This window comes from Dendronephthya gigantea, unplaced genomic scaffold (genome assembly GCF_004324835.1).
Source record: "Dendronephthya gigantea isolate DGI-Jeju-01 unplaced genomic scaffold, DenGig_1.0 000047F, whole genome shotgun sequence".
In the NCBI taxonomy this organism is placed as follows: Eukaryota; Metazoa; Cnidaria; class Anthozoa; order Malacalcyonacea; family Nephtheidae; genus Dendronephthya; species Dendronephthya gigantea.
In genome coordinates, this window is record NW_021163057.1 from 635,889 (window position 1) to 650,322 (window position 14,434).

Consider the following 14,434-nt stretch of genomic DNA (forward strand, 5'->3'; position numbering starts at 1 on the left):
GACCTCGCATTCCAAACTCTCTCATATATTGAACCTTTGGAACACTTTAAAATCACGGTCATTTTCGGTGATACGAAATCCATATTTCTAATTAAGGTCTGTACCTTCACAGGGATATTTCTATCTCCGACCAATTTATACCAAGCTGCATCACCATTCTCTTCTTCAGTCTTGTACTCCATGCACCTTTCCCAAACCTTCCGAGGAGGATTCAATCTTACCCAAAACCTGGCATGAGCATTTCTTGAAATTTTGCCACCGTTCTTGACCTTGCATTGCTCCCCACAGTAAACACCATCGCCTCCAGCTGGACCATAACAAGCACAGCACTAATGGATTTTGATTAAAATTAAGATGTTCATTCACTTATAGGGCCTATATCATTCGTGGAATCTTTATGCATTTGAAAAGAACGTAAAAAGTTAGTTAATATATTAAAAAACGTTTTTTGATTTAGTGCAATAATTTCGAAGATACAAGCCTCTAAGCTGCCTGCGGTTTCTGAGTTCCAACCTCCTGGGTTTAAACACGGCTATTTAATTTGAAACTGCTCATTGTTTACAGGAGCCTGGGACTCAGGAACTGCAGGTAGTTTATAGGCTAGTATCTTTAAAATTATTGCACTAAATAAAAAAACTTGTTTTAATATATTAAGTAACTTTTTACATTCTTTTCAAATGCATAAAGATTTCACGAGTGATACACTTTAAATTACGCTATGGGTAAATGTAACCTTCTGACTGGTTCCGAGCATGTAAGCGTTTCTTTCGAGCCCATAGTGCGTTTTGGATGTGAGTTTAATTAGGGCTTTCAAAATGGTCACCGAGAATTATTGAGCAACATTGATATAACATTGGCATTTGGCAATCAATTTCAACAGAATTTGTGCAATTTCCTGGCTTTCAAAGGTTCCCAATATTTTTCGCATAAAGCGTGATTGGGGTAATTTTCTTACCCGTGAAACGTGATTGGCTATGATTCTGTGATTCGTTCAGTCTGTTCTACGTGAGCGTAAATACAACTTATGATTTACGGGTGACTCGTAAACGAAGTCTAGAACTGGAACGATAACTTTAGTGATAAAGTCTCTGAAGTCCTATGATTAGATGTAACCGATTTGAATCTGATTTGCATACTAATCGCAGATTAAGGCGAAAACCGCGCATAAAAAACACTTAGGAAACTAAGGAGAGTGTCAAGGTTTAGAAAAGTGTGTCCTTTTATCTGCATGGTGGCTGCAATAGACCTTTTTCATAATGACGTCAAACGCAGATAGTCTCCTGTTGCACGAAGTTTGATTGGCTCGATAGTTTTGAGGAGCCAATCAAATTTAACGTAACATTGGACTTTCCGCGTTTGACGTCATTTTAAGAAAGGTCTATTGAAAGTAGTCCATCTGCAGTTAACTGGATAAATGCAATACATGCAACTATTTGTAGGGCATCATCTTTATATTTAAAATATTAAAAAAGTTTTACCGTAAGTATAGCGAGCTTAACATGAATATTTTGTCTCTTCATAAAACTAGTTTTTATACAATCAAAAATTCGGAAAGAACGACATTAAAGAGAATTAAATTCCACTTGCACATTTCACTGGAAAAATATTCGAAGATGTCACAATACTATTAAAATGCAGTCATTTGGCCTTTGACTTTCAGCTAGCATAGCAAAACTGCTCTCCGTGCACGTATTTGTTTATGAATGTTAAAATACCTGTTGAAAGTTTTATTGCCTTTTTAAATCGCAGTAAGCTGTTTGTTTACCTACAAAATAATTTAACTTTCCTACTAGCGCATGCCCAGACAAATGTCTCCTCTGTTTGCAATGATGCATTGATTTTTTATGTTCGCTGACCCGCAGGACCGTCAGCAGCCATATTGCTATCGTGCAGAGATTTTGTGTGACTTTCATGTTCACCGAAATTCTCCGAAGCTACCCGACCGGGCGACACCATAATACGAAGATCTTCTAATTTTGCGCGCTAGTATGGCCACGACTTGATCTATTGCATATCGATTGTTATAACCTTTAATTTTTCGATGTGATTTTTCGTTGTGTTGTCTTTTGTGTCTGGCACACGTAATGTATCAGGCTCAAGCGCCTTAGCGGTGTTTGTTTATGATTAGAATCATGCGCTTTTATATATGGTGCTTGTTTAAACTAGACAAGCCTTCGTGGTTGTTTAACCCTTTCAAGCGCTTGTGCCTGTGGAACATGATTAGTCATCAAAAGAACAACTTACCGACCTCATAGCATAGAAATAATGGACATAGAATGCGCACTGATACCTCTTCCCTTAAAAAATTTGTCTCCAAAAATGGCAGATTTATAAGGCATTTTTCCTCGTCTCAGACTCCCGCGAGGAGTTTTTTGTTCAAGGTCGCGAGGAGCGAGATATGTATGAGTTTGAGAGAAAGCTTGTTTTTGTTTTTGTCACGCACGGGAAAATTGATTAGTTTTAGTTTTTACTACATTGTTTAATGATTTGACTGATGGAGTCTGGTAGCTGTTCCTAGCTTTCGATCAATCTTTTTTCAAGCGTACATAAGTCATAATACGGAAAAATGGAATCCTGCTTCGCTGTCGACATTATAACGCACTATTCATGCATGGTGTTAAAAATGAAAACTCCCTGCACAAAGACAAGGCATAACTTTTAAGTGTGGAGTACATAATTAACACTTGATCTCTTCTGGTACTGAGGTACGCTAAATGATGTTTTTGATTGTATTAAACACGTTTTATGTGTTCTTATTTATACACAAAATGCACGAGAAGCGAAGTAAAATATAGTCATTTCTCTTCCCACGGCTTCAACGATTTATGCAGAAATCGCTCGTTTTTACGTGGAAACCTGTTAAAAATCTACAAAGAGTGATATCATATTTTTCGTAGATAGGCAAATATCAAAGCAAGGTGATGGGACAAATGATCAAGTTCAAGCCAAATAACAATTTATGTAAACAAATGGTTGCATGTAAAAAACCCGAAAATCTTCAAAAAACAAAGCACAGTTAAAAAGTTTGCTAGACAATAGTAATTGACAACCTATTACAATAAACATTATTCTCTACTAACTATATTTCCTACATAACAATGAATATATATGGCGATAGGCCGGTGGTTTGTTTTTGTGTGCTCAACGGTGAAAATCACTCTTTCTCGATTATCGCTTGTCGCTTTTTCTCTTTTTCTGTTTTTGTTTTCTGTTCTGCAACTTAATGCCGAGCTGGGTATGGCATTTTTGGCCTCTGTGTGACTGTAAAATAATTGACTGTAAAATATGCCTTAACCCAAAATTTAAGTTTTAAGATTTCTCACTCCTCGCGAGATTCAAAATGGCGCATTTATAAGGGCACATCTTGAAAAAAATGTGGAACACGTATTCGTGATAAGTACGCATTCTGTGTCTATTATTCCTATGCCTCATATAGTCAGCGCACATTTGCACATACAGTGTGCCTTTTTTTATATGTGTTACAGCGGGAACTTTCTAGGACAAATTTGCAAAAAGGAAAAGAGTTATTCAACCTTCCTCCGGTAGGATTTCAACTAAGTTTTAATAACCTTCCTCAAAATAACGTTACGTCCCTGAGTCAAGTGGAAACCAGCATGAAGAAATATTTAGTTTTTTGGTACATGCATGTGATAAATTAGAGCTTTCAACTTTGAACCTTCCTCACAAACCTCATTCAAAGCAAACTTCCTCCGGGTGGTACCTGCGTACCTGCAGCTTTTTTGCAAACTCTGTTCTAAAAAAGGCTAAAGGTCTGTTCTCACGATCCAATTTTGTTGGATCCAATTCACTTTCTGATGGAAGTTTTTCTGGTCTGTTGTCTTATGTGTATACGAGCAGCAATTCCACTGAAGCCAATTATGCACTACTGCTTCATTAATAACCGACTATATTCCATGCGTCAGAAGTGAATTGGATCCAACAAAATTGGATCGAGTGAACAGACCTTTAAAAATACAGTAATATATTCTCAAAAGTTTTGTCACCTTTCCATTGTCGCAGCCAAAAAATGCTGTAGAACCATCACTTGCGGTTCCAGAATTATTACCAGCAAGAAAACTATAGAAAGAGCGGTTCAAAACTGTGATCAGTTAATTCTTATTACCAGAAATTAGATACAATAGGGCCACTTATACGAGGAAAAATAAGTCGCGACGTATTTATAAGACCAACCTCGCAGGCCAGGCTCTTCTACCTACGCTCCACGGCCCACACTGTGGCGAAGACCCTGGTTAAGGCTGATTATGTGACAGCGCAAAATCTCCCAAAATATGGGACATTTTTAATTAGCGCCTGGTTCGTATCTAACCCAGATGGCTTTGCACTGCCGCAACTAAAATAGCGCGATAAACTAAATAAATATAGCTAGTATGGCGCAGCAGAAAACTCCAAATTAAATTAAATCGAATTTAGATTCAAAGTGTGTGTGTAAACTGTATCATCGTCGATAGAATCGGTTTTAGTTTCTCACAAGTTCTGTTGACATTCAATTAATAGACACTCGATAACCTGTCTTCTAAATTTAGGCGTTGATGAGGGAATTTAGAGGTCAAATAACAATAACGACACAGGTTATTTTGCTTTGCAGTACTACAGCGCTAGATAATCAGTCCTTAGAAACACGCTGTTTTAACGGATGTGATTTATGCGCTACTTAATTTGTGTCCTACTCATCCCCATGCATGCACACGGGAGAAGCGTATAACAAAAGATCACATGACCAGCCTTAACCAGGGTCTTCGCCGCAGCGTGGGCAGTGGAGCGTAGGTAGAAGAGCCGGGCCTGCGAGGTTGATTTAAGACGTGACTAAATATAAGACGCAACTTCGTCGTATGAACGATACAAAATGCTTGTTCACGTCTTAATTAGATAAAACGCGTCCGATGTAAGTCGCGACTTACATAAGAACAGAGATTTTACCTGTTCTTACTTTTTTACGCGTCTCAATTAAATTTAAAAAAACAACACGTGCATGAACACGGCCGAAAAAGTCAGACATCAGAATGGCGGAAAATGCAAGTAAAGCTGACACCATGAAGAGCCAAACCCAGCAAAAACAAGAGATATGCGGAGTGGCAACAACAATAAATACGGAATTAGGACGCGAAGAAATGATTTAGCTATATATACCAGCTTAAATATAAATTGAATAAAGATATGGAAAGTTATATATAGTTTACAGTATTGCTACCTGAATCCACCGTACCAGTCAACCTGGATAGGATAGAAATGGTGATAGGCAAATCCATAGAAACATTGCTTTTCCAAACAATAATTCATCATGGCCTATATAAACGTAAAAGTAATATATAATTTTTGACTTCACTTGTACGTATACTATATAATTATATTATATTATTATGATATTTGTACAAGAGTTATATTATTAAAGAAAAAAAAGAAAAAAATTATATATATATATATATATATATATATATAATTATATATATATATATTTATATACAGTCGTTATCATTAAGGTTGTCACCTGGAAATATATATAAATACCTAAATATCAATCACGTGATTGTACTGCATACGTTAATTTTATGGGAAATCGTTAGAAATCTATGACTATGTTGATAATTTCTTAAATGTCATAGTAAGGTGGACAATATTGATAATAATAAAGAAACAAGAGGTATATATATATATATATATTACAAGGTAAATGCATGTTTCTATTTTATGAGCTCACCCAACCAATCCTATGTGAAGGATAGCCGTAACGACCAAATACTGAACATGAGAATTGTTTGGAAATTTTTTCAGTTATCAAATTCTTCACGTATAAAATGTCGCCTATGCCAGGTAAATTATACGGACATCCACCATCATTCACCATCAATAATTCTTTCATAGGACGTTTCTTTCTGAACCGATAAGACCTGAAACATTGAAATTTCTTAAAGTTTGAACTATCACTGCTGCGGTATTTGATGATGTTGCAAAAAGGCTTAAAATGTTTACATTATGCGATTCCCGAGCCAGTGCTGAATGCCGTGCGACGGGTACTAATTCGCCGGGAGATTAGGAATTACACCCAGGAATGTAAATGTACTTTGAAGTTGTCCGCCATTCTGATATAATGGAGCAAGTCCTCCAGGAATTATCAATATACCTCTGTGATAATACAGCTCAGTGGTCCACAGTCAATGACTGTCCATGACATAGAATTTGGACAACTTTGGATTCCGCTATGTTCTGTCACAATACCCGGGTGTAATTCCTAATCTCCGGGAAAATTCGTGCCTTCGCACGGTGCTCCACACCGGCTCGGCCGCTCGGGGACCAGAAGTCTCACTCTGCATTTTGCTAATGTTTTCGTGTCCGAATTTTTTCAGAAGCGCACGCGTTATTCTACGCAATTCTTACGCCATCCTGGTGTGTGCAGGAACTTTGCACCCCCATGAAAAAGTTCCTGCGCACACCAGGATTGTGCGAACAAGACACAAACACAAATTGGATACCAAGCGCCATTATGCTTTCGTGTGCTCGCATATTTGGCTTGCGTTAGATGGCGTCACACCCCCAAAAAAAAATTTCGGACGCCAAACCTCTGGCCAAATGCAAAGAATGAGGCTTCTGGTATAATGTCTATTCTGTGACTTTGGATTCCGCTAGCACAAATTTATTTTGGGATCACTTTCGATGGGAGCTTTGTAACCGTGCCTGTTTAAGTTATTTTCTACATTGAGCACTATAAATATACCTAAACTACGCTATGCTTCAGCGCTTCAGCAACAACTTGTTAGTCGATCGAGAGGTCGTACTGCGTGCGAAATATCCCGGTTCAAATCTTGGTAAAGCACTATTATTTTACTTCATTTTTCCTTTTTTTTCTAATTTTTTTTTGAAATTGAACGTCTACAATACCATTTGGTTAGTTTCAGGGTTTATGTGTGGGACAGGTTTTTATTTTTTATTTAAGTTTCAGAATTTAAGCACTATATTTAAACTCCGAACGCAGAATTTAAGCTCCCAGCAAAAGTGATCCCAAAATAAATTTGTGCATTCCGCTATGTTCTGTCACAAAACCCGGGTGTAATTCCTAATATCCGGACGGAATTAGTGCCCTCACACGGCGCTCTGCGCATGCTCAGGGATAAGGTCAATAGCTTGGAATTAGCAAAAGTTAAAAATGTACACCAGCGTTAATTCTAACTGCAAACCACCGTGTTATAAGTGTAGTATAGTGTTATAAGCTTTGAAATTTTTTAAAGAGATACGTGTCTATAGTTATATATTCCGTGTTCCGCTGTATTATAAAAGGATACATGCATTTTTTGTAAATGAACTTATATAATAATATAGTACGTCGTTTTCCAAATTAAGGCTTGAATGAAAGTCAGAGTCAGACTGTCATTTATGAGGCTATAAGGGTGCGAAGTATGTGGATGTGTCGCATTTTTTGTCGTTTGCGGCTATCGGTACCAGAGATGGGACAGAGGGCTCAAATATCTGCATCCGGCAATAGACTTGGTGGTATCGTGACTGTTGACCGACCTACGGTATTCACAAAACCTTATCCTTAACGATTCTACAGTTTCACCGATATAGGCACGTGAATTAATTGTAGCCTGATAAAAAACTGTGAATTTGAAATAACAGTGTCGGAACGTCGACAAGACACACATCGGTGAGACCAGTGCAAATATGTTCCTGGATATCCTAGTTTCCATCAATGTCAATAGGCTCGCCACTTTAGTGGTCTACAGGCCACCATCCCTCTTATATTTTTTCGTCCATCCTAACCATGCACATAGAAGACACGTGTATTTGTTATATTTATATATTTTGTTTAGAAAACACTACGTGTATTTATGATTATTGGGCTACTAATTTACTCAGCAAAATATCAGGAAAATCACTATAGGTAGTAATGTAGTTCCTTTGTTAGGCTTCCTCAATGACTAGCTATTTTTAGCCTGCAGTCAGGCGCCTCTTTGACAACGTAATGATATTCCAATTTGTTTTAATTTTGTTTTCCATTAGTAAATTTCTATATCACGCGTTGTGCCCTTATACACAACATATACTCTCTTTATTTATTTTCATACAAACTCTCCTGACTGAGGCACGTCGAGAAGGTCTTTTGCCTATTTTTGACTGTTATCATGCAATTAGTTATTATATAATACCCCATTAAATTTAGAGCGTTTAATTGGTCGATGACGATCACGTGATATTGAATAGAAAGTCCTATTTCCCAAGAGTGCAATGGAAAGCGTTCCATTGCACTCTCCAGAGTGCAATTGTACTATACATTTTGTTCTATTGGACTCTTAATGCTTTCAGTAAATACCATCCATCAAAATGCTTCTCGCACATATGGTTGTTGATCCATACAGTATTTTTTTTAATAAATTATATTTTTGAAACTAGACAGTCTATTTTGGTATTATATAAAACAAATAATGAATGTTTTCATTCGTGCAATGGTAAAAATATTTTCACTTGGTGAAAGATGGAATGTTCCATTCAACTCGGCTATCGCCATCACCTCGTGAAAATATTTTTACCATTGCACTCATAAACATTCATTATTTGTATATTATACCACATTTTTATGCTTGAGTTGTTTGAAAGCGCTGCCACGCTGCTCCCTGGTTAAATTAAAACGCATTTCTATATAAGTTAAAGTTTGTAAGTTTTTGCTAGTTTTACGTTTGCAGAAGAAGTATATAAATACCTACATCCATGCACTATTAGATAATATTTAACAATTATACCACGAGCTCGAGTCGTATATGAGCTGATGGACGGTGGGTAGCTCGACCAATCAGATTGCGGAATAACTCATATACAGTGAATAGCTATATTTATATTTATGTCAATACGTACTATTATTAGATAATATATATACGTGAAGACATACCAGTGTGCTACGATATGCTTATATTGCACATCTGTTGCAACTTGTATTCTGAAGTCCAGTATAGAGATGTCACCAAATGCACTGGAAAAATGAGGAGTACCAAATGGCTCTACTGTAGAGTTGCTTGACGGAACATTCCATGTCACGGTATTGTTCATATTCCCGATTAAGATATACCCCCCACCATCTGTGTTCATGTCGCACCATACCTGTGAAGGATTGAAAGAATAGAGAAACTGAATAACGAGACAGTCACTCTGCATGTTTACTTCAACAACAAGGCATTTCCTTTCTGGCACAACACTTGTCGAAATAAAGGTGTAAACGGCGTGAGCTATCGCAGTTTTTGTAAATTGTGATGGTCCCAATGCAGCTCGTAAAGGCATAACTATGTCACGCTGCATACAACTATTATGCGCATGCAATATATAAACGATCATTTTTTCGTTCATAACAGAATATTAATAAGTCGGCGTATGTGGTTTGTTCCTCGATCATCAATAGTAGAAAAGTTGGATTTGTTCCTCGATCGTCAATAGTAGAAAAGTTGGGTGTGGTTTAGGTGTGGGTTTAAGTGTGAGCGAGGTGTGGGTGAGGAATTCATTTATTGAGTTTTCATCAGTGTTAGTTTCCCGTACTTTTCTAGGACAATCTTTTTCCATGAAAACATGCAGTGTACTATAATATAATAGCTTTGTGGGGCGTCAATAACGGAGCATGAAGTCTCAAAATAAGAACATTGTTATGGTAATTAACTTCTAACCCAGACTACGAATTACCTTAAAATGCTTTTTAAATTATTATAAATTTATTTTGAAATCATTCGCCACAAGCTCAGGTCGGCATATTAAGATAGTTATATATCAACGTATACTATAAAATTAAGATTAAATAGATCAACGTATAAAGAATTACATAAAAAAAACAAAATAAATAACGCTTTCTTTGATTGAGACGAAAGCTACGCTTTTGCATTGTTCCTAAATTTATGTATATAAGATTCCACAAAATGAATGAATAAAGTGGCCAGTAATTGCACTTAATGTCGTGCAATTTCAGCGTGGAATCTTACTTGTGATTACGCATCAACCTGTGATTTGGTAATCACGCTTGATTTTACATCAAATCGCACTCCCCTCACAAGCGGAGGCATTATGTTTATTGTGCAATATTTAATATAAGTAGCACTTTTAAACCGTACCTTATGTGGAACAGAACGATGAAAGTCTACCCAATAGTAACCGTCTTTTGCCTTTGTGTTTTGACTTAAGATTTCCAAGCAATCATATCCAGGATTGAAATATTCACCAAGTGGTTTTGAGCCTTCAATTTAGAATGGTATAGGGTAAAAAAATTACTGAAAATGGAATGGATAATGACCAATAATTACACACATTTAAATTTTCGAGATGCAAAATTTTTCTTACCTTCTGTTGTCTTCCAACTGTATATTCCCTTGTCCTCAGTACACATCACAATAGCATCCTTATCCTCACGATCTTTCACCAGAACAAGCTCACCGCGGTTGGATCTTGCACAAGTTCCAGGGTCATAACTATCACGAACCGTCAGAGACTATATAGGAAAATTTACGGTAAATCGACATGGCAAAACCAAATTTCTAGCAGAATTACGGAAAGCAGAATTACGGAAACCGTGATACAAGCAGAAAAAATTGTTATAAAAATGCATGATTAAAATCTTGTTATCATGGACTATATACTTCCAACAATAGTTTGATTTTATTCCCCTAGCATTTTGGGGTCCCTTTCAAATTACCACTTCTGCCCCCGCCCTGCAATACATGCAGACGAAGTTCATTCGAATGTTCTTTAGTGCTGATATTATATTTTTAAGCATTCTGGAGGTACTCATGCAGTGCTTTTGCCTACGCCCTCTGACGAAACTCGTGGTCGTTGACCTTTTGAATACGAAATTAATGAAGAAACTCAAAAGATCTCAAAAGCTTAACGGCTACAAGTTTTCACTGATGCGTATAGATCCATGGGAGAGTTGGCATATATTTTCTTTAGCTGAATATGTATATATCCGTCAACCATGGGCTTGTCGTCTTTTTTCAAACAAGATTGGAACCTTTTTAGCTCCAGCGCTCTTTTACCTCTAGGTGAATAGAAGGGAGCAGCAACAACGCGCTAGTAATGAAGAATTTCAATGGCAGCATCATTCTGGGTCTAAATGACAATGAGAAACGATTGTAAACAACAAGCATTGGTTCATTAGAGTACGTCTTAGGCCGGTTTTTTAACTTTTTTATGAATAGTTACTGAAATGCATATTTATCAATCAACACTCGGATTTTATTACTTATAACCATTGACATGCAATGTGATGGCGTTTTAATCATCCTCCTCTATACAGATTTTAATGGTTTTGCAGTCTTAGATCCAACAACTATGTAATTCATATTACTAATGATGTAATTTCTAATTAAGTTCACTGATTCAGATATTAAAATTTTATATGATGTTTCCCCAACTGACTTTACTGAGCTGTAACCGTTAAAATAAGCAGATCATATAAATATAAATGAGCTGAAATCTATACTATAGATACAGGCATGCTGTGTTTATCGCGACTTTAAGACGTCGATATCATTTATGTTACTTGATACTATATTCATCAATCAGAAAAAAAATTTGCTTGCACGGCGAGCCATATGGATAATTGGTAGCGTACGGAGACTGAGAAAAAAGCCTTTCGTATACGGTATTTCCATAAATTTTCCATGCCTTTAAACATGCATACTGCGGTGAACCCACTTAATTATGGCCAAAGTTTCATACATATAATTGACTTAACGGGAGAAGAAAGGAAAAAATTACACTATGTCTTATATACATTTACATATATGACCTGGTTTACCCCATAGGATTAGAGGCTGCTTGGAAAGGGCTGAAAAACAAAGACATTATTTTGAGGCACAATGATTTGTTACAAATATCTTCGAATTAAATCTACGCGCGCTTGAAAACAAACACTAAAAAGAGCGATAAATAATTGCTGAGCAAGATATAAATATAATATTATTAACATGCAGCCTATCGAAACAATTGATTGTCCGTAACTCAATCATAGAAAGCGTTGTTCAGTAAGGTCTAAATGATTTAAACTTGTAGAACACATTCGCTATTTTATGCATGAATTGCTGACTTACCTTACGATAATCTTAGATTCTTTAGCTTTAGCAGGACTTCCGAAAATATATGACGTTGCCTGGCGTTCGACGGCAGTATATATTGCATGCATGAATGGCTACCGGCTCGTGATGACCAATCGCATCGGTCGAAAAGATATTGCGCTCATGATCAGGTTTCGCATAAATGTAAACGAAATTACATCAATGTATATGGAAACACACACAGGCTAAAACGCGATAAATAAATATCTTTTGACGAATAGCATAATTTATAGAACATGCAGTATATGACGTCCTGTAAGAATGTTATGACTTAATCTGTTTATGTTCTTGTAAAACCGATAACATCAGTGAGTGACTTTTTAGGCGAAAATATTTTTTCGAATTTTCGCTGCATGCTAATGGTTGCTTTCCACTTACTTTTTCTTCATATACGTAGGTATAAAAATGCTTTCAAAATGCTCGTAAATTTTTCTCATTTAACATCTAGGCCAAAATGAAAAAATAAGTTCCTTGAATTTATTTACTTAGCTTTTTCAAAGCCGGATAACATATTTACAGATTAGCCGGATACGTTTACGAGGGTATTAAAAGCATATGTACAGGGTGTATAAAAAAACTCACGTAAGGCGCTATCTATTCGTAGTAGTGGTTACTCTCATTTGATATAGCTACGGCATAGCTATAAACATTCAACTTCCAATTTGGATCCCTGATCCATGCACAAAATACCCTGTCTCGTGATTAAACTCTTGATTTTATAATTATTTGTTGACAGTTACATAGCATGGGCACGAGTCCACACATATTACAGCTACATGTATGAAACACCGACGCTGAAAAAATACTACCAGTAATCCAGTGCAGTAATTGTCTACCTATAATATGATCGAGTCAGTCGCTATAGCAAAGCTTGTTCGTATACGTAGATACTGACCCAACATGCACGTATCTCACGTGACAAATATGTTAAATGTCTGCAGTCCACTGAAAAACGCAACAAAATGATGCCCAAGAAATATATGCAAGTAGTATCTTCAATCATAAATTAAACATGACGAACGGAAGTGCTGATTAGTTGTGGGAGCGCTTGAGACGTTTTGATAACCACAAATCATAAAAAGCATTTCGCAGTTCTCTTCATCCTTCCCACGGTGGCTCCGATATAGCAAAATTGAAACTTAATAGCCCTCAAACGTCAACTATATGAGCAGTCATGACAAGGTCACGCAATGGATCGATATGTATTTTGAACTATGTTTTGAACGAGACTTAATGGAGGATCGATCGCCTTAATTTAATGGAAAACGGCCTTTACATCTAATTTCAACAAATTAAATGAGACTCCCATACATTATATCACATCATAGCAGACTATTTTGTATGACGAGACTCGATGCTAAGACGAGACTTGATAGAGCTTGTGCTGAATGAACAAACATTAATCAGTGGCTAAACACACAACGTTCGAGAACCTGAAATTGGTCGACAGTTTTCAACAAGTCTTTTCTCCATGTTTATGGACAGGAACTACGTTTGCAATTTTCCAGTCTTCAGGAAGAATACCAACTCTCACAGAGAGGTTAAGAGAGGTTTAAAAACAATGAGGTAATTTATATAGTGTCACTTTTTGGAGGACACACTGTATAATTATACCAGAAAGCGCCTCAGATTATTGAACCGATCATAATTCATAGGCAAAAAAATGAAATTGAGCCCGCAAAACTAAAATTGTGAACCTACGAAAGACCCTGGGTACGAGGTTGTATTGCCATTCTGGTTCCCACAACGTAATATTGAAATGTTTATGGCTCTTCTCAATTTGATGTTCCAAATATTTAGATTTGATATACTAGATTCTATATTTGGTTTGATTTGTTACAGAAGCAAGTATTCCTTTGCGCTTCTGTTATAATCAGTCCCCAATTAAGGCTTTAGGAATCAATTTTATTACCATGTTGTTGCCTGATGTATAAAACGGGTCTTGTTTGCATGACCTCAGGTAATTTTGTTTTCTGTCTGCGATATTGTTTTATGCACACATTTTGCCGATGCATACAAGCTATAGTTAATGCCAAAACTATACGAACCCGCCGCACCTAAAATCCCCCAACGACAAACGTTTCCCTAAATGGATAGGAATCGCAAACGGTGGCCATATTTGACGCCGCACGGATTTTAATGTAACGTAAACACTTCTCTTCGTCTACGACTTTTGAAAGCCAGTTTATGATCGAACATATTTACACGGCTGTGGTTACTCCTCAGTCGTTTATTTACTCTTATATCCTATAAACTGAGTATACAGATTTCAGATTTGTCCTACATCAGTATACGATAGTCGAAAACCCACTATTATAAAATGCCTTACTTCCTCATAT

General features: G+C 36.7%; 1 protein-coding gene across 1 annotated transcript in view; it reads right to left on the reverse strand.

Moving 5' to 3' along the window:
• Positions 1-14,434, reverse strand: part of LOC114527785 — a 53,251-nt gene that overhangs the window by 13,845 nt on the left and 24,972 nt on the right. The window contains exons 2-9 of the mRNA XM_028549477.1: positions 11,016-11,088; positions 10,324-10,471; positions 10,098-10,219; positions 8,897-9,105; positions 5,717-5,906; positions 5,210-5,304; positions 4,005-4,077; positions 105-329 (exon numbers count right to left, since the gene is read on the reverse strand). Of these exons, the coding sequence (XP_028405278.1) occupies positions 105-329; positions 4,005-4,077; positions 5,210-5,304; positions 5,717-5,906; positions 8,897-9,105; positions 10,098-10,219; positions 10,324-10,471; positions 11,016-11,088 (1,135 nt within the window). The remainder of the gene's footprint in view (positions 1-104; positions 330-4,004; positions 4,078-5,209; positions 5,305-5,716; positions 5,907-8,896; positions 9,106-10,097; positions 10,220-10,323; positions 10,472-11,015; positions 11,089-14,434) is intronic.